Source organism: Pteropus medius, unplaced genomic scaffold (assembly GCF_902729225.1).
Source record: "Pteropus medius unplaced genomic scaffold, Ma_sr-lr_union100, whole genome shotgun sequence".
Lineage (NCBI taxonomy): Eukaryota > Metazoa > Chordata > Mammalia > Chiroptera > Pteropodidae > Pteropus > Pteropus medius.
This window is the reverse complement of record NW_024342466.1, coordinates 1,638,317-1,663,790: the sequence shown is the minus strand read 5'-3', so window position 1 is coordinate 1,663,790 and position 25,474 is coordinate 1,638,317. Positions and strand designations below refer to the sequence as shown.

Genomic DNA, 25,474 nt, shown 5'->3' with positions numbered 1-25,474 from the left:
GATAGATAGATAGATAGATAGATAGATAGATAGATAGATAGATAGAAGATAGATAGATAGATAGATAGATAGTAGATAGATGGTGGATCGATAGATGATAGATGACAGATGACATAGATACACACACAAATAATACACGTGTACACCCAAGGATTACCAGCTTTCAAAGCGTTCTGACATAGAAGACTTATATATAATATTAAAACTTAACAGGATTTCAGCTTCATTTGCTCGAGTACCTCAAGGTTGACTTCACGCTGTCCATCATTTTTAGTTGCTGGGACGCCAGATAAGCCAGCTTTCACTGTATCAAAGTGTCGCGTGGCAAGGGCTGTCCCCGCACTTGGGACTGGACGTTGGGGCACGGGAGCTGGCTCCCGTCAAGGTCGCTCATTGGAATGGTCCCTCTTCCGTGTCACCCTCACGGCCACAGTAAGGCCGCGCGCACAGGGCGGTTCTTCCCTTAGCCGCGTGGACCCTGGCAGGACAGCGAGCGGGGGCGTCCCCGCTCTCCCTTCCCCCTCGCCTGTCCCGGAAGAAGCCGTGGAGAGAGACTTTTGAAGAGCTGGGAGGCGGGCAAAGAGGGAGGGGCTAAAGAAAGACCACGAAACTCTTTAACAGAGCACCTCACTGGGACTAGAGGTCCCACATCTCTGTGACGTTATGTGGAACCGTCTCACCAGCCCAGCGAAGGGTCCTCATCCCCATCCTACAGGCAGAGAAAGTGTGGCTTCTGAGGGGTTAAGCGATGTGCCTAAGGCAGCCGAGGTCCAGTGGCTGAGCCAGGATCCAAGCCAGGGCCCTTCTCTTCCACGTCCTCCTGCACTATTTTTATTAAGGTAAAATTCACACTCAGCAAAATGGACAGATCTTAGGTACGCATTTTCAGTGTGAGTTTTGAAAGATGTACGCAACCACTTTTTGTGTAGCCACCATTTTCATGTGCTTTTTGGTCCCTTGAATGACTTTTTTGAAATATCTGTTCGTGCCATTTGCCTCGTTTTCACTAGACTATTGGCCTTGTGATCTGCAAGAGTTCTTTACACATTCCGGATACCAGTTCTTTATTGGACGTACAGATTGCAAATGTTTCTCTCTGTGACTTGCTTTTTCATTTCCTTTTTTAAAATTTTTTTTAAAATTTTTTTTTATATATTTTTTTTACTTGTTCTATCAGCTGCTGAAAGCGGGTGTTAAAACTCCAACCGGGGTTGTGGGATTCTAGATTTCTCCCTTTGGTTCTGTCGGTTTTTGTCCCGTGTATGTTGAAGACCTGTTACAAGATGCAACTCGTGGAGGACGGTTCTATCTTCCCGGTGGTTTTATCCTCATGAAATGTCCCTTTTTTGTTCCCAGTCATAGTCCTTGTCTCGAAGTCTATCTACCTGGTCTGATGTGACTAGAGCACGGCTGCTTCCTTTATTCTCTGTGTCCACGTCTTTATAGCGAAAGGCGTTTCTCACGGCAAGCGCACAGCTGGGTCTTGCTTCCTTCTTCGCTCTGACGTGTGTGTCATTAAATCGGAGCATCCGCTTCACTTATGTTAAGTGCAGTTATTCCCGTGGTTGAGTTAGGTCTGCCATTTTCCCCTTTTCTCTCCATCTGTTCCATTTCCTTTTCCTTCTTCTATTTCTCCTTTCCTGCCTTCTTCTGAATTAACTCGGTACTGGTATATTATTTGAATTCCTCTATTGTCTTTTTAGCAATGACTCGTTTTTTAGCGATTGCTCTTCAGATCACAAGTCATTTTTAATTTATCGCAATCCGCATAGGTTTAATACGGTACTATCTTACATAAAACGTGAAACTTTCCGAAAATATAATCCACTTATTATCCCTCGTCCTTTATGTTTTAATCAGTTTTGTATCTAGAAATGTTATAAGTACTATAGAGTGTTGTGACCCTTGTATTCAATAGTGATTGGTCTTTTAAAGAAATTAAGAAGGAAGAAATTAGTATTTTACCCTTATGCACACATTTTCAGTCTTCTTCATTTCTTTCTGTTCATCTGACTTTCCACTTGGCATCATGTTCCCTTTCGGCTAAAGGACTTCCTTTCCTAATTTTAGTGCAGGTCTGATGGCAACAGATTTTCTTAGCTTTTCTTTTATTTATTTCAAAATGTCTTTACACTCTCTCCATTTGTAAAGGACAGTTTCGCTGGGTATCAAATTCTGGGTTGACACATGTTTCTTTCAGCCCTTTAAAGATGTTACTCCGCTGTCTGCGGCACATAGTGCTTAAGTCGTTTCCTGGGCTGCGGTGCCGTGACACGAGCCCGGCGGTCTGCGCCCAGAACCTGCAGTTTTAACACTTGCATTACCCGGCCTCTCACCGAAGTCGGGCTGAATTAAGCCTGTCTTCTCCCACCCACCAAACGGCCCGGTGCTCCTGGTGTGACGACAGGACCGTGACGGTCTCATGCTCAGGAAATGTATATGTTTCTGCCGCGGAGGAGTGCTTTTTTGATATTGGATAAACTATTCTCGCATTTATTAGAATCATTGCAAACCGACCGTACGCGGACCACAGAATGCAAGGTGTCAGACTATTTTGGAACAACACATTTATCCGCCAAAGCCACGCCACGTCAGAGAGCCTGATGGGCACCACATTAAGCCTTACCTTTCCTGTGTATATAATCGATTCATGGAAGATCCCTAGGCCCAGGAGGGGGAATCATTCAATTATAAATCGTGTGCAGTGAGGCCACTGCGTCCCGGCATGAGCGGCAGAGCAAAGAGCCATTTGCTTTTAACTGACCAAAGGAAAGTGAGATGAGACGTGCATGCTGCAGGTCAGTGGAGGAAGGCATCGTGCGTCCTGTGTCACGTGAGCCACGGGACAGGGGTCGTGGCTTGAGCACAGCAAAATCGAGATCTGTGGCACTTGCCAGAGAAGGTGAGCTAACAGGAGGCGTGATGACTCCTCCTCTCAGAAGGAATTCCTGAATTAATCCACAGGGGGTAAAAGCTGCCGCGGGTGGGAGACCGCTCGGCAGTTCCTTTCTGGCTGGTGACAGCGCTCCACCCCCTACACCCTCCCCACGTGAAAACACACTCATTTGCTTCACAGCCACAAATTCAGATCCATTTCGTTACCTTAATTTCACAGGCAATAACTCTAATAGGATAACAAGTTGGGGTGGCGGGCGTCCTTTGAGAAACATGTTTACTGCACAAGGGAACAACTATTATTTAAAACTCTCTCTTCTACTAAAGCCGTAGGTGGAAAAGAACATACGTAATATTTCCTGCAAGGAACTATTAGAAATGTAGTCATCTAACCAATTAGGAAATGGGATAAGTGATTAATATTTAATAGGTATTTTGTGGACAAAAGAAGTTAGAAGGCGACGCCACCCCCTGTCCCCCACGCACGGTGGCCCAGCCTCCTCGGGTTTTCACGACAATAAATCGGTACGGGCGGGCAGGAAAGACTCCTCGACCTCTGGCCTGGGGTCAGGTGCAAGCTGCGAGCTCTGTACACACTTTCCTTCCTCGTACCACATCCCAGGGGGGCAGAAGTTAGTGTCCCCATTTACATGCCACATCCTCAGGGGGCAGGCTTAGCGTCCCCATTTACAGATGAGAACACTGAGGCTCAGAGTGCTTAATGTGACCAAAAAATACAAAAGAACTAAGAGGCAGGCACATAGATTTAAGCCTCAGTCTGTCTCCAAAGCCACCACAAGACCCCCGGCTGGCCTGCAGGACAGTGAAGCCTCCCCTCCTGGGTCAAGGTCAGCCTGCGGAATATCCGCGTGAGAAGGTGAAGGAACCGGAAGTTGTTGCGTCTCGTTGCCACTCTCGGTAGGATGCCACCGCTTCCTGAGTCCTGTGTCCCTTCCTCCCTGACCCTCCAGGCCTCCTGCGAGAAGGCCAGGCGGACACCAGCGGAGCCCAGGAGAAGAGGCCCGGGAGGGGACAGTTTCTGCTCCTGGGCTCTGGGTCTTGGAAGAGAAGTTCTCTCTGCCCCTGTGGTCCTTGCGTCCTCTTCCAGCGCACGTGGTCTGGCCACTGCGGGCTGGACCTGGAGCGAGGCCGGCGGAACAGGCTAAGGGGGCTGCCTGGCCAGTGTCGCCTCTAGGCCACGTGGCCCGTCCTGGCCTGCGGGGCGGGACAAAGGGAGGCTGTGTTGCTGCTCTTACCTCAGGGCCACCCTCCAGGGGTCCTCACCAGGCTCACGGCCAATGGCCCCTGGCAGCGTGCCAAGGGATCTCGCCCAGATGCAGCGGTGTGGACGGCGGGCCAGGAGTCGGGCACGGGGAGCCCAGCCAGTCGTGTTTGCATAGCTCGTGCAGACTTCCACTCCTGGCTAATGACCTGAACAAAGGCAGCGTTGCTAATGGTGGGCGACTTAAAAAAATACACACGCGCAGATGTGTAATAAATGTAATAAATACATTAGTCTCACCTTTACAAGGCGAAATTCAATAGGGCTAAAGCAAAGACCTACACCTGACCCCCCCAAAAAGAAAGAGAAAGCTACTCAAGGGAGAGAGAGGGAGAGGGAGCAGCATCGGGTTTGAAAACGGAGGCAGGGAGGGGCTGGTGACCGCAGGTCCTGAGTGGAGACACAGTCAGAAAGCCAGATGGCCTTGCGCTATGTCGTGGAGAGTTTCGGGTTGAGGAGGGAGCACACGTAGACATCGAAACCGGTCTTTTTTTTACACAGACTATATTTTAAAGCAGTTTCAGGTTCACGGCAAAATTGAGCGGCCGTGCAGGAAGTCCCCACGCACCCGCAGAGGACAGGGTGGGCTCCGAGGGGTGAGGGTCGCAGGCCGTGGGCACCCCGGGCGCCGTCCACCAGGAAGGGATGCGAGGGCACTCTGTGGGCCACCGAGCCCCATCAGTGCCGCGTGCATTGCTATGCTGGGTGGCGCGGATGAGCGTGGGACCAGGGTCAATGCCGCAGGAGTTAAAGGACTTTTAACCAATGCGGAGACACTGTGGGGAGGTGCCCTCAGTGTGGCCGAAACGCGCCGTGTGGGGTTGAGTACGGCCTCGCACACTGGCGGAAACCCCGAGCTTCTCGCAGGTGGCACAGCGGTGCCGTCTGCCACCAAGCATCGCGGGGAGTGGGCTGGGAAGAGATGGGGATTTGGAGGGAAGTCCAGCTTCGTCAGCCTGACGCCTGTCACTCTCCAGACACCTTCCTCTGGAACATGGCCTGGCTGTCAGCAGCAGCGTGTCCCTGTTACCAGTGCTGGTGCCCCGCATCGCCTGTCACAGTCCGTCACCGGCGCCCGCCCTCCCGGCCCCCACCTGCTCCTCTCCGCCACCTCGGTTTACCTTCCTCTCTTACCAAGTCAGCCCACATGGGCTCCGGACTCTTAGTCATTTGTGGTTTATCCCAACTGATACCCAGTCAGGACTTGCCGTAACTTACACAGGCTCAGAAAACGTACTGCGAGGAAAGGGAAATTTTAAATATCATTTAAAATAGTGAAAACACCAACCCAAATGTCTCCACATATTAAGTATTTACACAGACTCCCGGCGACTACCGTCCGGGAAAGCGAGCCCCTCCCATTCCCACAGCCAGCAGCTCCCACCCAGTCACAGGAAGCTCCGCACTCTGCAAGCAGAGCCCATTGTCCTTCGGCCTTGGTACATCACTTGCTTCCACCACCGAGGGGAGCACACAGCTTTTTTGCAATTGCCTATCCAGCAATAACTGTGATGGTGATGGATGGTTGAATGAATGGTGTGAATGAACAGATGAATGGATAGTGGATAGATGATGGATGGATAGACACAGACGAAGACAGGCAAGTGGGTGGGTCAGATGAGCAGGTATTGATTATGTCAGATGGAACAGGTAGGTGGATAGATGGGCAAGTGAGTGAATGGATGAGCAGGTGGTGGATAGATGGATAAATATATGGATATGAACGAACAAGTAGGTAGTGAATGGGTAGTGAGCAGATGGATGAGCAGGTGGTGGATGAATGGATGGCAGGCAATAGGTGGGTAAGGTGGATGGACAAGTTTGGTGGTGAGTAGTGGATGGATGGATGGATGAGATGAGATGGATGGATGAATTGGATGGATGGATGGATGAGTTTACCTTTTCAGTTTGGTAAACTGAGACACAACCACTGAAAAAAGTAGCTTGTTTTTCCCTGGCTTCTTTATGGCAAGCAAAATAGGACCCTTCAGAAAAAACTTCCAGTGCTCCCAAGGGTTGTCTGGGCGGATCTTATTAACCAAACGCAAACAGGTCTTCATTGTTGAGCCATTATATCCTAACCCGAGGGGGTCTAATTCTGGTGGTGAGAGTTCGATGTTGTTCCTTTAGAGAATACAAAGGATAAAATCCATAAAACTCACACAGGTGGAGAAGTCTTTAATTTTTAATAGAGCTCCCCAGAATCTGGAAAAGCACATGTTGATAGAAATTCATCTTCTAGAATTGACACAAAATTGAAACCTGTAATGACATTTGATAGGACCGAAGAGCCCTCTACTGGCAGTCGACGTGAACGGTCCCGTGTCCCTTTTGAGAAGTTCTATTATGAATTAATTCCATTTAATTGTCCACGACCTCAAACTATCCGTGGATAATTTAAATGAAGCCTTTTCATTGCTAAGTGAAAAATGAAACGAGCCAAGGATTCCATTTTTCATTAACAAATTGGCGAAGAGTTTTTTGTTGTTAATACTCGTTGAGGAGAAGAGTGTGGAGAAACAGACCCGCTTTCTCGTGGCTGGAATGTGTGAGAACCACCTCCAGGACAGCAGGCTGGTGCAGCGTGCCAACGTGTGACGAACACACGCCCTCCGACACAGCGGTGTGCTGCGTGGCTGTGGCGCAGGGCTGGGCGGGGGGAAGCAAACCGGCTCCGACTCCTGGCCCCTCCTCTCCTCGAGGCCGGGGGAGCACGTCGCTTACCCCTCTGCCTCAGTGACCTCATCTGTAAAAGGGGAGAAGGTGCGGAACGTGCTTGGCGCAGCGCATGGCACAGGGCGATCGCGGGTAGAAATAGCGCTGGAGGTCGAGGCATTTGGGAAACGTTTCCTGTCTCACTATTGTCAAAAAACCCTGTTGGGAAATGTTTTCTGTTTCATTCAATAATAACTGAGCCCTTCCAAACCACGTCACCACCCAAGTCCCCCACGCAGCCGCGCGCATCCCGGAGCAGGGGTTGGTCCTGGGAGAGGCGCTGGTTCCCAGCGGCTGGAACGCAGGAAGCGGGGGACGCCCCCGCCAGCTCCGAAAGAGCCCCGGCTGCACAAGGGAACGGTGTGACCAGGTTTCCAAAACCGCCTTTAATCAGCTGCTGGAAATAAGACCGTTGGTTTCAAAATGATCCCAAGCTAATAAAACCCCTGTGTTTCCTCCCCACCCATGTGGCTTACTTTGTTAAAAGCAGAAAGAGAAAAGTAACCCTCGAACCCCAGGTCCTCGCGTCTGCAATTGCCATTAAGAAAAGATGGATCGGAAGACTGGAGACGTACAAATGAAAACTACGGAAAACCCGCTGCTCGCCAAAGGGACGGAGCTGGGGAGGGACCCGCGGCCGCCCTCGGCGAGCACAGGGGACGATCGTTTATGTGAAAATTGCTTTTCCATTGGTCTTCGTTCTCAAACTAAGATTTTTAAGAGGGACCGCAAAGAATAAGATTTCGCCTCTGTTGTAATAAAGTATCTTTTTTCTAAGAAGCTTAGGACTTTTCCCGTACCTCATTTTCTTATTTTCTCTAGGGGCTAGAAGTAGGGAAGCTTTTGACTTAAACTTGAAAATAGCTGTTAGTGGGACAGTGGTTTCTTGGAGCTGCCCCCACACACACGGAGCAGGGCCTCTCCCACCGCAGTGGGTGGCCACGTTGGAAGGAATTGGGGGCTGAGGGTAAGGAGCCAAGAGAAGGGACGAACGATGGGGTCGAAGGAGATCAGGAGGTGATGGACGGGCTTTGGAGTCGTGAGACGTGGGAGGTGAGGCGGGGTGGATGCTCAGGTCTGTGGCTCAAGTGAGTGCAGGAACCTGTGGGTATGCCCGAGCACCCTACCGGTCACTTTCTAGCTGTGTCACCTCGGACAGGTCCCTTAACATCGTTGAGCCTCAGTTTTCCCACCTGTAAACGGGGTTGATGATTATGGCACCTGTTTCACAGGGTAGTAGAGAGGGTGAACAGGACACGCTAGGACCACGCTGGCCCCGACCGGGCGTGCGATGCCATGTGCGACGCACGTGGTCCAGGCCTGGCACACGGCTGCTCGCTAGCTGCTGTGATGCGCACACCACGCCACGCCGCCTGGGGTACTGGGGCTAAAACTTGAAGTTCTGAATTCTTAAACTCTGTGGCTCTGGGTTTAAAAAATTATGCCGACCAGACAGTGGCGGGCCAGTTCCGTTTTTGTGTCTGAGCGTCCTGGCGTGTGTGCGGCTGTGAACGCCAACGGCCTGGTGTCAGACCGGTACCGGGGTCAAGTTAAGTCCACCTGGGTCTCTGAACGTTCATAATCTGCTTCAGCTGGCACGTCACGCTGGGGAAACAGACAGGGCTGGGTTCCTAGTGATCTTTCCATCATTTATTAAACGTCTGTCTTGCTTTAAAACCATGCCCACTGCCTTAATGATGTTTTAAGAAACATAAAAGCAAGCAGACATAACGCTGAATTCGCCGTGGCCGGAGATGGCTGTTACCGTCACGATTTTGCACAAAGCGCAAATTGTTGCAAAAATCCCCGAACTTCGCTCTCATGGGGGTGCTTTGAAGGGATTGTTAGGTGTGTGGCAATTATTTGTGGGCCCGCGGTAAGGCCCAGCGCCGTCACAAAGCCCTGCCCGTCCTGGAGGGGCTCCAGGGTCACAAAGGCAGAGCCGAACGGAGAGGAACACATGGCATCCCAGGGGCCCTGGTGCTGAAACCGCTTTTCTCACGATGAGCGAACCTGCGTAAGCGTGTGGCTCGGCCCCGCCCCCCGCCGCGATTCGTTCGCAGCATAAAACCATTTGCAGCGTAAAACCGTTGCTTATTTCAAGCCAAACGGAGTCGGTGCTCCGAGTCGCAGAGCAGAACGTGAAGACCTCGAGCAGGATGAGGCCCTGGCGCCCCATCCCGCGGTGAAGGAGGGGTACAGCCGCGCACGTGCACCGGAGCCCGCGAGGCCCCGCCCCCGAAAGCTGACCTTGGGAGCCCGGGAGCTGGGGCGGCGCGCGCACCCCAGAGGGAGCAGCGTTGACAGCCGAGCCTCCCCCTTCTCCTTGCAGGTGGCCCGGCAGCTCCAGCCGTCCGTGGTGTGGATCGGAGACACGGAGAAAACCTTCTACAAAAAGGTCCCCAACGCCGAGCGCACGGTGAGGGCTCCACTGCCGTCTCTTAGTTTGGCCTTTACTCTCCTCCGGGGAGGGTGGGGGGCAGCCGCCTCTCTTCTTCCCGAAGTGCTTGTCTGTATTCAAAAGGATCCAGTAGGCTGACTTTATGGGACATAATTCAGAAAATGAAAGACAGTGTGGAAGGGGCGGAGGGAGCTTGAAACCCAAACGCGTGATTCGAGGTGAGAAACAATGGAGAGAACGCGGCAGTTAAAGCGAAGGGCGCACACGGGCGCTGTGACTCGGACGTCCTCCTGCCCCTAACAGCAACACCGAAGGCCCGCCGTGCGGAGCAGAGCGGTCCGTGGGACTGCCGAGGGCACCCCCTGGGAGCCTGGGGGAGCCTTCTTTCAATTGCTTCCTTCCTTCTTTTCTTCCCTTTCAATGCCCCCTCTCCTCCCAACTTCCCCCCACAAATCACCAGCAAATTTCCCACAAGTTAAAAAAAAATTGCAGATACACATGATTGTTATTCCACATCGATTTGCACCAAAGCAAATAGTGGTTAACTGTGAATTTCTGATTAAATTCATAAGGATTTTAATCACTTTTGATCCTTATGTATTATACATCATTTTGAGCAGGTAGAGGTGATTTGGATGAAGAATGAAAGCTCAATCTCTTCTTCCCCAAATGAGCCTTGATTGCCCTGTCATTTTAGAAGCTCTTAAGAGGACTCATTTATTATTTAATCCGGGAATCTAGTACTTAGCTCCCTCTGCTGGCGAAGTTGCTACATATGTTTTTTCCTTTTCAGTGCACATAGATGCAAACCCGAAGGCAGGAGTTACTCGGAACCCCATCCTGAATCTAAAAAGAAATTCAGGGTGGCGTTTAATCCAAGGTGTCACACCCCCGATGTCTTCCGGAGCTTTGTCTCATTAATGGGCAAGGGCTACTCGCTCTCTCACGGGACAGCAGCCTGAGAAGTAGGAAGATGGTGGGAACGCAGCAAATATGGGTCCTGGGCCTGCTCTGCCGCTCACCTGAGCTGGGTGTGTGTCCTCGAGCGAGTACCCTAACCTCTCTGAGCCTCCGCTTCCTCAACTGTCTCCTTAAAGGGCTGCAGGGAGAACAGCCCCCAAGTTCATGAAGCCCCCTGGCATCCCTTCCCATGAGCGCCTCGAGCTGTCAGCTTGCTGTCAGCAAGGCCAGCCCTCTGTCGCCTGCACACCTGACTTTGTCCTGGAGAAAAGAGGAATGTGTCAAGCTCTTTCTTAAGACAGAGGAGCTGGCGGGAGGGCTGGCGGGCGTGTGGGGGAGAGCTGATGGCGAGTGAAACGTGGGTTCAGTAGACATCTCTCATGAAGGGAGCCCGCGAGAAGGGGCGGGCAGCCACCTGGGAGGGATGGCCACCATGCAGACAGACCGGATGTTCAGAACCACCGCCTGAATCCGCCTCGCTGTCGCTGCCCCCCAAGATCCTCTCCCAGCACAGCCTCCGATCCCCACAGCTGCCATCTCTGCCTCGTTTTATTCCTGTGGAAAATGAAGGGCCTTGTGGCAGCGTCTTTGATGTGGACTAATTGGACATTTATTCTGTCCGCCTCTGCATTAGAAGAGCATGTCATCCATCAGGCAAATTAACCATTGCAGTCCACGGATCAGGCCCTGGGGTGAAGCCCAGAATGCCTGATGAACACAAGAGGAAGGATTTCCTGGGTCCTCAGACATCCACAGGCCGGCCGGGGGCCCGAGCCATCCCCGACACAGACAGGGCTGCAAGAAGTGTGCACGCCCAACCAGCTCTGGGCCAGCATCCGCACCCCACCCTCCAGCAGCTCTGGGCCAGCATCTGCACCCCACCCTCCACACCGCGGCTGGAGAGATCACAGAGGGGAGGGAGCCACACACGTGCATCCCCAGCTCCCACTCACCCCCACATCCCGAGCCTGCCCCTTGAACGCCTCTCACCTGCATGTCTTGGGCCCTTGTAGAGCAGGGCTGCAGGGTTCCTGCTGCCTTTTTGGGGCTCAGGCTGGGTCTGGGCCAGCCTTGCTCTCCTTCTCAGCCCCCAGCCTCTGACTTCTGCCTTCTGCCAAGTCTCCAGGCCCTGGGGCAGCCATGAGCATTGGCCATCAGTGCTCCAAAAGTGACACCAAATGCCAAGGGCAGCAGCTACACCTGTGGAGGAACCCAGGAGGCGTCTCGGCGGCCCCTCACCGCATCACTCGGCCACCCCAGGACTCCACCTATCCCAGCCTGCGTCCCAAAGGCTCCCCTGATCCCAAAGGCCCCCGGATCCCAAAGGCCCTGAGGCACGAAGGAGGAGAGCCATCTGCAGAGAAACCAAGAGCCTGCCGGGATCCGCCCCCGCCCAGGGCCGCGTCAGAAACAGTACCTGGGGAGGCTGACCACCGGTTGGTTGGCGGGTTTCCAGGTCACACCTGAAAAACGGCTCATGCGCAGTGACTCACCACTGTGGACGCCACGGCCTGTGAGTGAAAAGCCCCTGGGTGCGTGAGGCTCGCCCAGCCCCAGGAAGGGAGAAAGCCAGGCGGCCGCAGGGGACGGGCCGGACCCCCTGACTGCTGCGTGCAGGAAGGGGCCCCGGAGCACGGTGCGCATGTCGGGGAGGCGCCCACAGCCGGGGAGCGGGGCACCTCCCCTGTGTCGCAGAAGAGGACGAAGCCTCCCAGAGGGCGCACAGCTGGCTAGAGTGACGCTGGCACCCAGGCACGGGTCCCCGCCTGGGACAGCACTGGGTGCCAGCACCTGGCTTCCGTCTGTCCACCCGCCACCGCTCCTCACCCTCCGTGCGGCCCTGAGCCACAGCCCGAGCGCTGCTCGCGGGCTCCCCGCACCCCCGGCCACACCCCGCCCCCTCTTTCGTCCTCAGCACCCCCGAGAGGTCCTTTCCCTTCCCGGCGCTCAGGCCTCGCTCTGCGTCCGCCGCACCCCTGCCCAGTGGACGCGGGGACAGCGCCGTCCCCTGCCCCCGAGAGCAGCTGTCGCCACGCTCTGCGGCTGGGACGCGGTGGCTCAGCTGTCCGCGTGCCGCATGCAGCTATGGCACTGAAGGGTGCGGCACCATTTTCTGCGCCGTTGTCACCTCGTCTGCTCCGTTGTCACCTCGTCTGCGCCGTTGTCGCCTCGTCGGGCAGGAGCCTTCCCCGCGTTGCGTCGCGGAGTCGCCGGCTCTGCGGGACCCGGCCGCGGAGAAGCAGACGGGTTGCCGCGTGGGGGCTGGACACGGCCGCGAAGCCCCCGTGATGTGGCCGTGCAGGCGGCGGCCGCGGAAGCTGCCCAGCGACGGCGACGTGTTGGCCGGCGCGATGGGCGAACCCGCGGGTCGTGCGCGGCCCGGACCTGGAGCAGCCGCGGCCCCAGCGCGGGCAGCGCTGACCGAGCGGACTCGCCTCCACGTAAGTCCCCTCCGAATGGGACTGCGCCGCGGCGGCGGCAGCGAGGACGGCAGTGGCCGCGACCCGCGATCGACATTTGTCATCTAGACGGGCTTCTTAAGTTCAGGTGCGCCCGCCATTTCTGGACAGGTAGCGGACAGCACCTGCTGGCTCAGAACCGGCGGGACCGCCACAGTCACCATGGCCACTCGGCCGCGGGGGAAGCGGTCGGCCATGCAAGCCCCGCCCCCAGCGGCGGCGTCTGGCCTCAGCAGCCCCCCTTGCAGCTCAGCCACCCCACCGGCTTGTGCCCCCCAGCTCCGCAGACGCTGCTCTCGCGAAGCTCGGCCGCATCGCCCGTTCTGCGCGTGAACACTGGGTCCCCTCCCTCTGCCTCGCTGCCCCGTTCAGCGTTGTTTACCAGCGTTGTTTACCAGCGTTGTTTGTTTACCGCTTCGTAAAACTCACCCCTCCCTGAGCTCCGCCGGCTCCGCCCTCTCCTGGTTCAACGCTCTTCTGCGTGCGTCTCAGTCACACCTTCCGCCCACCCCTTAAAGACGCCGCTGCTCCCTGGGGTCCCAGCCCAGGCCCGCGGCTCTTCGGCTCTTCGTTCTGTCCTTGCGTTCCTTGGGTGCCATCTCATGGCTTCAGAAGTCACCCCTAAACCAATAACTGCCCTGCTCCACCCCCAGCCCAAAGCTCACCCCTGAACCTCAGATGCGATCATCCAGAATCACCTAGAATCACCCAGAATCACCCCCGGGACACCTCCCCCGACCGCGCCGCAAACAGGTGGGCCCTGCCGCCGGGGCCCTCCCCGGTCACTGCCCGCAGCCCCAAGCTGCTGCTCCGTCAGCATTTTCAAAGGGTTATGCGCTTTTCTTTAATACAAGCACTTGTCATAAGAGGGCTCCAGGTCGCTGTGGATAAGATGAACTCAGTGTTGCCACACTGTCCAGGCCTCGTCTGCACGCCGTGGGTCATCTCCTGGCGCGGGCATAGCTGTTCCTATGAGCCGTCTCCTTCCAGAACCTCGGCAGAGGGCTCTTCTCGGCAGCAAGGGTCCCAGAGGCGGCCTCTCGGAGCTGAGCAGTTGACGACTTATCATCTCATACAGCGGAAACTGACGGGTTTGAGCTCTGTTGGCAAAACCAGCCTGTTGCCAGTTTCCTCTCAATCGCCAAGCCCCCCGTTTTTCTGGCTCTCCCTGTAGAAAGCTGACTCTTCAGTCGAGCAGCCTGCGCTCCCCCAGCACTTACACTTCGGGACGATGACCCCTTATTAAGCACCTTGTCAGACAGACACATTAGTCCTCGCAGCGCCCCTGTCAGTGAGGTGGTGTGATTATCCCATTTGTCAGATGCAGGGACTGAGGTGCAGAGAAGTCGAGTAACCTGCCCAAGGTCACGCGGCTGTTAGGAGCAGAGCCAAGACCGGGAGCAAATCCGTCTGAAACAGTCTGTGCATTTAACCGTTTGCTCCTCATCTGCCTGTTGTTACGGAGCTTATTCCTTGGGCTTCTTCGTTTGCGCACACAGCCTGGCTCCCAAGGGAAGTTCGTCATCAGAGTGAAGCCCCAGCACACACCCCTCCTCGTCCCGGAGGCGCGGGTCTGCAAGACCTGGGTGGGGGTTGGGGGTCTGCAAAGACGTGGGTGGGGGTTGGGGATCTGCAAAGAAAGACCTGGGTGGGGGTTGGGGGGCAGCGCCTCGTGAGCAGGTTCCATCCTTATCGTCAGGGCCGTTGGTAGGATTTCGGGACGTCCCATTGAGCATCACCCCTCCCCGCACTTCGCCCTCTCTCAAGCCCCTCTGCTCCGCTCGGCTCCCACGGGAGCTGCCTGGGCAGAATCATGCAGAGCCATCACTTCCTCCTGACGGAGCTGGGGCACGATGGACTCCCATGGGTGTAGGAGGAAACGACAAAGGTGCCCCGTGGTCTGGCCTCAGGCGGATCCTGCAGGGCTGATTTTGCTGTAAAATCCTTTCTCTCTCTGCTGTGGGTTACATTACAAAGAGTCTCCCCTGAATCGAATCCAACAACATGGAAAGAGGATTATACACCATGACCGAGCGGGATTTAGCCCAGGTTCCACATCCAAATATCAATTAATGTAACATACTGTATCATTAGAACAAAGGACAAAAACCACATCATCACCTCAATGAAGAAAAGCATTTGACAAAATCTGGCACCCCTTTATGATTAAAAAAAATAGCTCAAAAAGTAGGAAGAGACGGGAACCTCTTCAGCCTGATGAAGGACAACTACAAAAAAATTCACAGCTAACGCACTTGAAAGACTGGGCGCTTCTCCCTTAAGACTTCTTCTTCCGGGCATCGTTACATTGCTGTTTCTCACCAGGACAGTCAGGGAAGAAAATGAAGTAAGAGTCATCCATATCGGAAAGGAAGAAGTAAAACTCTCTCTGTTTGCAAATGGCGCGATCTTGCCCTTGGAGGTCAGGGTCGCCCCGTCTCTCGCCAGAGCCATTGGAGCCAGAGCTCCCCCAGGATTCTGCAGCTTCCCGTCGGGCTTTCCTCTCAACGGCCTCGTCCTCGCCAGGTGCCCCTCCTGCACCGTCAAGCCCCACGGGGACGGGCCTTTCCACGGGTCGAGGGAAGAAGGCGAGCCTCCGGTGCAGCCACCACGTGGCCAACAGCCTCTCAGCTCCAGCGGATGCCCCGTGCTTCAGAGCCGGGTCCAGCCACCCACCCCGGGGGGCCCCCGACCCTCTCTGGAAGGGGTCTTCTCAGCCCCTCTGCTTGGCACCCCAACTCTGCGGGACCAGACTCTGGGAGACTGGGCCAAGCCAAGGGCCTCCCGCCGAACAGGGTCCCAAGACATGAGTGTCACTGTCCCAAAGGCTCTGCTAGTCGTACCCGGCTCTGTCACCCTGCCCGCCAGCTGTGACTCCAATACAAGCCTTTTGCTTGTATTCCTCAGGGTGGAATGTATCGAATGCTCACTCCCTTCCCTAGATGTCGCCGGCCCTTCCCAGCCAGGTGCGCAAGGGCACACGGAGCTAAGCAACAGGTGCCTGGTCTCTACAGGCGACCACAGGCTGCTCTTTGGCTCTCTGGCTCAGCGTCCGGATTCTAACCTGCTCAATCGCCCCTGCACCAAGCGGAACCAAAAATGGCCAAGATCGTGCCTGGGCGTCCCTGAGGAGGCTCTCTGTCACCCCTACATCCTTCTCCTCCCCCGGCTGCCTCCTGGCTCCTGTGCCAGGCGAGGTTCAGTTAAAGCTGCGTGTTGCTATGGTGATGTGGCCAAATCTGACCCCACAGGCTGGAAGTATCCCCCTGGGGCCCCTCACCTGACGTCTGTCCCTCTCCCTCACTAGTGCTGAGATTATACCAAAATAACACAGGTCCCAGCCGTGTCCAGCGCCTCAGAGACAGAGCTGTCATGCTCTTACATAACAGGCGGCCATGACCTCGGTCCCTCACTGTCACGGCGGTCGGCAGAGGGCCTCTTAAGTTCACCTTCAGAATAGCTCCGGGGACCACTGAGCCCCACAAACTAGCGCTCACTCCCAGCCTGCTTCCTTCCGCTTGGAGGTCCTCTGCAACTTCCCGTTCTCAGGGCCAAGGTGCTAGAACATTCCGTCAGGTGCTTCCTTCCTCCCGGCTTGCCAAATCTGGACTCTGGAGGCCGAGGACAGGAAGGGCCTGCAAGGACAATCACCTAAAGCCAGAAACTGGTCCCCAGCCCTGGCCCAGGACTAACCTGAAGAAATGGTGTTTTTCAGTGTTTTGAAATCACTCTTTTCTCTATGTGTGTGGGCTCATGGTTTTTTATTTTTCTTCTCTCTTTCTCCCAGATGGAACCTAAACGCCTAAAAAAACAGCTTCCAAAAATTCTGAAGCTCCTGAAACCCAACGACAGGATTCTGATCGTGGGGACCACACGCCGTCCTTTCGATGCCGAACTCCAATCTTTTTGCAGAGTTTACCAAAAAATCATCTTGGTTCCCAGGCCAGACTACGCTTCCAGATACGGCGAGTACCCCGGGCCCCCCACCCTCCCCGCGTGCAGTAACTGAGGCTGGGTGTCAGGTGCTGCCTTGCAGGTGCGTGAAGCTGGGGAGGTGGCCCTCGTCACCCCACGATGACCAGGGAACATAAGTGGAGTCCGTGCACTGGAGGGTGTGTGTACTTGGACGGCAGCCAAGCTCGGTGCCGTAAACGTAAACCACTAGGTCCCAAGAGGAAAACACATCTCTGCTCTGCTGTTAACATATTTCTTTCTACCTAAGACCAAAGGAAAATGGATAGGGATGATTATTTTTGGCCCCGAAGGTGACAGTAGCCCCTGCCAGTGCAGATTTTTCTTTTGATGGGAAGAGTAGATCACTCATCTCGGCCTGTGGTGATGGCGTCTTGCTCACACGATGCCATTTCTTCTCACTGGGTTGGGTTTTTTTTATTTTTTCAGCCTCAAAGTATGAGTCCAGGGGCATGTCGACTGACTTGAGTATGAAAGGAGCTTGCTTTTTCAGCTTTTTGCTTCTTGACTAGATGGACTCAAACGCCACTTCTTTTGAAAGGTATTTTTAGATGGGAACAACACAGAACAGGGGCCATGAGAGGCGGCGCACGTGGCATCGAGAGAGCCGCGGGCCGTGGGCTCTGACGAGCCCCAGCTCTGGATCCCGGCCCCGCCGCCGAGTGGCAGGATGGCCTGGCCACCCAGCCGACCTCTGAGCCACGTCCCGCCTCCGAGTGTCTGGTTCACAGGGCCGTGTGACCTCGTCGTTGACGGCAGGCGGAACGCCTGGCTCTGTGCCAGCAGCAGAGCGTAGGCCTGGCCGAGGGCAGAGGCCGGGTGGTGACGGCGACGGTGCTGCTGGCAGGTGTCCTGTCACCCGCCGCTGAGTAACAACCTCCCCAGTGGCTGAATAACAAACTCCCCTCGTGGTTCTGAGGGTCCTCTGGGCTCAGCTGGAGACTTCTCCCCGAGGTGCCTCAAGGTGCTGCAGTCAGATGTCAGCTGGGGCTCTTGTCATCGGAAGCCCGGACAGCACGTGACATCCAGGGCGGCTCCGCCTGTGACGGAGCTGATGCTGGCCATTGGCTGCCAGACAGCCCGCACCTGCTCCCCGCACGTGGCCTTGCACGGCACAGCGCGAGCCCGGAGGGGAAGGGCCCCGAGAGCGAACATCGCAGGAGGTTCCCACAGAGCCGAAGGGGTTCTCGTGACCCAGCCTCGGAAGACACACGGTCACTTTCACCACATGTGACCGGTCAAGAGCCAGTCACGGGGCCAGCCCGACTCGGGGCGGCGGGCTACACAGGGAGCGAGCCCCGCGGATGGGGCTCGTCGAGGGCCCGTCTCCACCTCCCTTGGTGGTGGCAGCGTCGGAAACGGTGGCCACGGTGACAGCAGGTGCTAATGGAGACGGCAGCAGTGGTGGCCTGGTGGCGTGTGGCGTTAATGATAATGGTAAAGACGACTGGCTCCGGCTTGGTTTCTGTTAAGCCTTCTCCAGCCACAGGAGCACCGCCCGACAGAAGGCACGCGTGGCCCATCCTGGCCGGTCTTCAACTCCTGGCCGGCGTGTTTGCTGGAGGGACAGTCCCCTCCTCCTGCGCGTCATGAGCCCCCGGCTGACTGGCCACTCCTTTCTCGATGCACGCTCTTCCCGTCTGGATAAGTCACGGTCCTGGCTTCATCAACTCACGTTATACAAAAGATACGCGAGAACTGTGGTCCCGGTTATTTCTCCCTCCATCTAGCGGCTTCTCCATCGCCTGGGGCCTCCGAGCTCTCCGCTGGGTCCTTTGCATCAAAGGGGAAGAGAGGAGGACGGTGCGGAGGCTCTCGGGAGGTTGTAGGGACCAGGTCCAGAGAGGCCCGCCCATGTTACATTGGCCAGAAGGACTCACGCGGCCCCGCCAGGGTTCAGGGGCGCAGGGTTTGTGGTCCAGCCGAGGGAGGGGTGGGCACGGAGATGCGAGTCAGCGCAGGGCCCCTGCTCCAGCTTTCCGGAGCCTTCCCCCGCTCGCTGCCCTTAGTCAGGCTTCCTCTCTCGTGCTCCCTCTGCCTCTGCTTTTTCTGACATCTGTTTTGAAGCTCTCTTCATGGGACAAGGAAGGGCATTCTTCATTTGAAGGGTCTAGAGCATTATTCTTGACTTTGGATTGACTGCTTTCTGTTGTCTGACAACACCACGGGCCCTTTAAAAACGAAGCTGTCGAAATCTAACAAAGACGATCGTGTTCTTTGGCTAAAAGTCTAAGGAGGACTACATCATGTGACAGATTCCAGCCTGAGTCTCCTCACGCGGCATCATGGTGGAAGGAGGGAGCGTCCCCTCCCGCGTGGGCAGGCGACAGACCTGCACACACCAGTGGCCGTGGGCCCAGGGCTCTGTGCACTAAACCACACGCTTCTCTCCTGTTTCTTTCTTGGTGGCTGGTTTGTTCAGGCCGCCAGTTTTGCTCACATCGCAAATGCCGTCCGGCGTCTCCTCCCATGACCTTGAAGTTTTCGTAGCCGCCGCTGGGACATCCATCTTAAAGAAAGACTGTTCCTGTCTTTGCAGTGATCAAAAATGGCCTCTTCCGGGCCGGAAAGCATGGGCCGCAGAGCCGTAGGTCGGGCCTTGGCTTGGCCATCCATCTGCCAGCAGCCGAGCGCCAAAGGGACCGGGGGCAGCCACGGCCCCTCACCCCGCGTTCCTCGAGGCGGCGCAGGGGACCGGCTGGGCGGGGAAGCGAGGGGCGCGTCGGCCTGAGGAAACACAGGCCTTAAGGTTTACCAGATATAATTCAATATCTACCTTCTTCACCCAGATCAAGCCGTTTCCTTCCAAACGTCTGCAAAGAAAATCCGCCCGAGGTTGATTAATGCCTCGTCTCGTCCCCAGAAACCCCTCTGGCTTCCTTCTCTCCTCTCTCCTGATGCTCCCTCCTCTTGCCTGTTCCCTGGGGTCTGTTTCGCTAATGACCCAATTCATCACAGGCCCCCACCCCGGACCCGGTGTCTGCTCCGATGAGTCAGGTCCACGTCTTCCGATTTTTCCGGAATTCTAGGCTTCAGAGGCCAGAAGCACCTCCAAAGCATATTATTCACCTCTTGTGCAAAATCTCAAAGAAAAACAAACTTTAAGATACTACATCATCTCGAGCACTAGCCAGGACGGAACCGATCTGGAGTGCCAAGACCAGGAGAAGGGACCCGAACCCCAGATGCCTTTCAGTCTAAGGAGGGAAGGAGGATGCAGATTCGTCTGAAGAGCTGAGCTACGTTCTGCATCCAAGAGAGGGTGTGCAATGCAGCACTCGGCCGGGACACCCCCTCCGCTGCCTTCAGCCTCCTGACTCCCGGGCCTCCGGCGGCAGCCGCTGCTGGCCACGAGCTCGCTGGGCTTCTGTGGTCTCCACACGCGCTGCTGGCGTAAGGCCTGGGCAGCCCGACAGTGGCCTCAGTGCCGGCCATGGAGCACTCGCCTCAATGAGCCCCGCAGGCTGCGGCTCGCTCAGCACTCCACTCCCCACAGCAGCTAGTTAAGGGTCAGGAAAGAGCTAGCGGCCCTGGGAAAGCCACAGGGGCCGTCCTTGAGTCCAGTTCATCAAAGGCGAGAAGGACGTCCAGCCTCACTCTCTGTCCCGGTCTCTGGCCGAGGGCGCAAATCCCGCCGTGGCCGTGACCATCTCCACAGAGCTCCCGACCGCGCCTCCATCCAAAACTGGCGAGCTGTCGACGGCCACGCCACCCTGAATGTGCCCGATCCCGTCTGATCTCAGAAGCTAAGCGGGGTCGGGCCTGGTGAATACTCGGATGGGAGACCACCTAGGAAGACCAGGTGCTATAGGCATAAAAAAAATATTTAAAAATAAGGGATTGTAAGCTGAGAAGGTCCTTGCAATTTGTGAGGTCAACTGAGGGTTGCCTAAATAAATAAATAAATAAATAGGAAAAAAAGTGGCGAGGCTCAGGAGGCAGTCACCGACCCGGGTGCCCTAGGAAACATCACGGAACGTCTGCGTGAACACTGAGTACCAGGCACGTAAGGGGTCGGCGGTGTGTTCGTGGGCACGTGCCCGGCCAGGCGAACTGTAGTTCATTCTCGCCACTGCTAACCAGTCCCTACCTGTAGCTATTCTGCACAGTGGACGGCCATGTGGTAGTGGCTGCCGCAGCTCGCTTGTCAGGGACCTGGAGGGCGCTGAGTGCTGTTGCTGGGGCGGCCTGGCCGCCGCGCCTGCCCGCTGACCAGCCCACTCCACGCTGCAGGTGGGAATCTGTCCCATGGCGCCTACGGCTAAAGCGGTGTGGGTTCCCAGCCTGGGACATTGACTGGGCCCTCAGAAAACATGTTCCCTCCTCAGCTGCTGGATTCACCACTCGGACCTGTCGGCCCTTTTTTTCAGATGCTACAGATTTGAGCAGGAGACACATGCGATCCCAAGGGGCGACGTGTGTCTGCCGGTGGCTTATGTTCACCGTGGGTCGTGTCTCCTGGTTTCTGACCCTGCAGCAGTCGTAGTTAGATAAGGGTGCTCTTCACCTGCTCTACTCTGTCTTTACGCAAATAACTTCGAGAGATCCTGTAGTTTATTTTGTGTACCTTCTATAACTGATGTTTTAATGAGCATCGGGAAACTGATACAAAACGAAATGACTAAGAATAATAATTATTACAGAAGCAACAGTAATCCGGCTACACCATAGGGCTGGCATGGCTCGTCCACGTGCTTCATATACATTCTTGCTGTTACTTCGCCCAGCAGCCCGAGAATTAGATCTTAGGCTGAGCGTAAGATGGGCTCAAGTTCAAATAAACCCACCAAGGAGTAGCCGCGTAGATCCGGGTATCAGCTGCTGCTGTGGGCCGACTTGGGGCCCCAGTGGCCCTTGCTGGCCTCGCCCCAGCTCTCAGTTGTCGAAGCCTGACCGTCTGCATTTTGGAGACGCCATCTGGCCCCACGGGAAATGTGCCTTTTCCCATCAGCTCGGCCCATGATAGGGCCGAGGACATTCCACCGAAGAGGACGGGGAGGTGACTTGTTGGAGTCACTCGTGGCCCGAAAGCCAGACTCTGGTGTGGCTCATGGCGACCTTGCGAATCATTCTGTTCCTTGACAGTAGTTAAACTTTGTCATGTCATCCAGCATTTTCGGATCAACGTGTTCGGATGACGTAGTCATGTAACAGACCTGACAGCACTCAGGTCATGGAGTAACGGTCACTTTTTTTAAAAAGTTTCAGATATTTCTCAAAGGTCAAAACGCTTCAGAGACATCGGAGCAGGCCTTCTCAGAGCCGAGAGCAGCTGAGAGACTGAGGGCCTGGCCGATGCCTCCACCTTCCTCACGTCCAAACACACCTGCCCAGGTTACGGCGCAGCTCGTTCACCACCCCACCCTCCCACCCCCACCTCCAGAACGGGCGTGGTTCTCTGTGTAATGTTATCGCAGGCATTGGCGGGGGGCCGTCCGCTCTGCCTCCGAAGCGAGCATCAGGAATGATGTGATGATTCATCTTCGACGTCCCCGTGTTCTAAGTGAAACCCCCTGGTTTCTGCAGACCCCACAGACCCACAGAGCAGCCGGGTGACCTGGTGGATCAGCCCAGCCACGCATGTTCACGGTCGTTAGGGAGGAGGGTCAGGGCCAAGCTGCTTAATTAATACAATGGCTGCCACGGTGTCTGTCACCCAGAGGGAACTGAACCGGCAGTAGCTAATGGAAATTAGATTTGGCACTTAAAAAAAATGTAAGAAATGAATTTTAAGAAAAGTCATAATCCTTGCTTATCCAAACTCTGGAAAACATTCTGATCAGCAGATATCCCATATACACCCCTGCGAAGCCCCAGTTCGAGGCATCTTTGGAGGCATCGCATTAAAACGTTACTGGCCGCGGCGTAACCCCCTGTCATTCACAAAGGACACGTGGTGTAGACGCAGGGGGTTCGTATGTACGTCTCGCGGTTAAAAACCACTCAGGGCAGCATTTCGTTCCGTGGCTTCTGCCCATCTGAGTGACGGACAGATCGGAGCGAGGGTCCCGCGCACCCACCTCCCGGGGACCTAGGTGAGTACTGGCTTCCCGGCGGTGACCCTCGTCCTCTCTGCCTTTCCCGCCGTCTCGATCCAACAGTTCTGTGGAAGCAGATCATTCAGCGCCACGGAGGAGTCGTGACGAACGCCCTGAACGTCAGTTGCCTGGCCAAGGTCACCGACGGCTTCACCCAGGGACACATCGTCCAGGTGGTGAAAGGCGTGCTCACCGAGCGCAGGGTCCGAGCGCAGACTCACAAGCCGCTGGTCGCCCTCGAGTTTATCCCGGCCCTCAGCAGCATGAGCCCGGTGTACCAGGAGGAGGAGGAGACGTTCAAGGTAAGCGGGCGCCCACACCGCCGGGTCTGAGCGGCGACGCCCGGCCGGTTGCCACCTCCCTCGGGCCCCCTGGACTCTGCCCTGTGCACTGAAATCCGGAAACTCTGAAGTTTTGGATCACGAAGCACGTGTCTTCCAGATTTGAGGAACATCATGGTCTGTGACCTTATAAATAACAACCGGGTTAGTAGTAGTGTAACTTCAGGAAAGCGCTGGATTCACCACACACACACACACACACACACACACACACACACACACACACACACTCTGTTGGTTCTCACCGTTTTTACCTCCTGGTTCACCCAGCGTAACAAGTTTTGCCTGGAGGTGGCCATTGCCTAAGTAGCATACCCGCGTCCAGCGCGTGCCGCTCTTGACCTGTTTCTGCCCGTGTTTGCCGTGGTCTGGGGCAACGTCAGTGTTCCGGCGACAGGAAGTCGTGGGGGCGGGCACACCAGGTTTTGAGTTTTCTCATTTTTGAATACATTCTGCGAGGTTCACAGGATTGTTTAGATCCAGAGAGGATTTTGAGAATCCATTCTTCCCAGCCCGTCTTTTATAGGAGGACAAGAGGTCACAGAGACTCGGGTCTTTATCCGAGCAGAGCCCGCGTCCGCGCTCTGACGCAACGCCCAGGCCAGCGGGCACCCCTGGGAACCCTTTAATCAAAACGCGTGCAGTTATGTTCTCTCTCCAAACCAAAACGTACCTTCTTTGGCCGCCCGGGAAGACGAGGGAGGAGCTTAGACTCACGCAGTTATGGCTGTGCAGCCCCCAGAAAGAGAATCAGAATTCTCATTCAGGCCTTGGCTCTCCGGAAGCCTGCTCGAGACTGGGAAAATTTCCCTTTGAATGAATCATTTTCCATCACGTTTCCCTCCTGCTTTGCTGATTAAGCCTCAGGGAAAGGTGGCAAGCAGTCACCACAATGATCTCCCAAAATCACGAAAGCGTCCATGCGTAGTGCATAAATGATGGGCACGGCTGGGCTCCAGGAAGCTCCACGTGCACAAACGGGCCGCAGGCCAGAGGAGACTCATCACCAAAGGTTGCTGACCCCTGCACCAGCTAAACAGAAAAATCATTTCCAACTCCAAGCTGAGGTTTGCCAAGCATTTGAATTAATATTCTCGTTGACTGCTGAAAACTTGCTAGTGTTAATGGCAAATATTTATCCTTTACAAGTGATAGATCATATTTTTTTTCTGAAATCCCAAATGTTTTTCTTCTTTCTAAAATCATAATATCACTCCCTGTTTTGAGGAGCAAGGTTTAGAGTGTTAAAACCTATGCTTTCTCTTAGCCGGACTTTGAACGTTCCGAAATCTCTCTCGCAGTTTTTCAACCTGTGATAGGTGCTTGAGGTCCCGGAACTGGAAGCGATCACACATTTTAAGAGAAGGGATGCTGCCATTGTATAAGCCAGGATGACGAAGCATAGGCTTCTCACATTCATCCTTGGCATATTTGATTACTTTATTCGTTTTTTAAGGAAGCTCAATCGTTTACCACCATCCCCACCAACCCCATGTCACCCCCCTTCCCCAATACACCTCTGCTTTCTGTCACAGCTCCAGGGTGGGGCACAGTACCTGGCCCCTTCTAGATGTTCAATAACCTTGTACAATGGCACATTTATTGATCAGATGTGGACGGAGTGGGCCTGTCACTCTCCTGAATGATGCTACTGTGGCTGCCGTTGCTTGTCATCAGGCCGGTCATTTTTGCCCTGAGTTTTCCCTGATTGTGCTCTGGCGCGTCAGACTGAGGTCTTACACATTCTCCAAACACACCGCACCCTGCTCCTTGGACAGGATGGAGAGAGCATCACGCGATAACGGTGATGATAATCATAATAACATTAGCGAATATGTCCTGACTACCAGTGTGCCGGACACCCTAACTCATTTAGACCTCACAGTCCCCTAGTTTACAAACAAGGAAACTGAGTTAGAGGCATGGTGGGCAGAATAACGCCCCCCAAAGATGTCGGCACCCCAGTCCTGGAAGCCTGCGAGAATGTCAGGTACACGGCAAAGGGAATCTAGGCTGCTCGTGAGTTGACTTTAAAAAAGGAAGCCTGTCCTGGGTTATCTTTGCAAGTCCAATGTAGTCATAAGACGTGGGAGAGGGAAGCGGAAAAAAACAGAGAGAGCAGCACGAGAAGGACTTGGGCAGCCTGAGGTCGCGAGCTTGGGGACAGACGAGGGGCCACAAGCCAGGAAAGCAGGTGATCTCAGGAAACTGCCAAGCGCAAGGGGACAGATTCTCCCTAGAGGCTTCAGAAAGGACCACCACCTGCAGACCCTTGATTTTAGCCCAGTGAGACCCATTTTGTAACTTCTGACCTATGGGAATGTAAGATAATAAATGTTTTGTTTTAAGTCACTAAGTTTGAAGTACTTTGCTATAGCAGGAAAAAAGAAAGAAAGAAAGAGAGAGAGAGA

The 25,474-nt window shown here is 55.0% G+C and overlaps 1 protein-coding gene and 1 pseudogene across 2 annotated transcripts in view; both read left to right on the top strand.

Moving 5' to 3' along the window:
• Nucleotides 1-25,474, top strand: part of DRC11 (dynein regulatory complex subunit 11) — a 122,793-nt gene that overhangs the window by 94,373 nt on the left and 2,946 nt on the right. For both annotated transcript variants that reach the window (XM_039860224.1, XM_039860213.1), the window contains 3 exons: nt 9,225-9,311; nt 16,500-16,677; nt 22,786-23,024. In XM_039860224.1, coding sequence (XP_039716158.1) covers nt 9,225-9,311; nt 16,500-16,677; nt 22,786-23,024 — 504 coding nt within the window. The remainder of the gene's footprint in view (nt 1-9,224; nt 9,312-16,499; nt 16,678-22,785; nt 23,025-25,474) is intronic.
• LOC120601820 (uncharacterized) lies at nt 20,380-20,498 on the top strand (annotated as a pseudogene).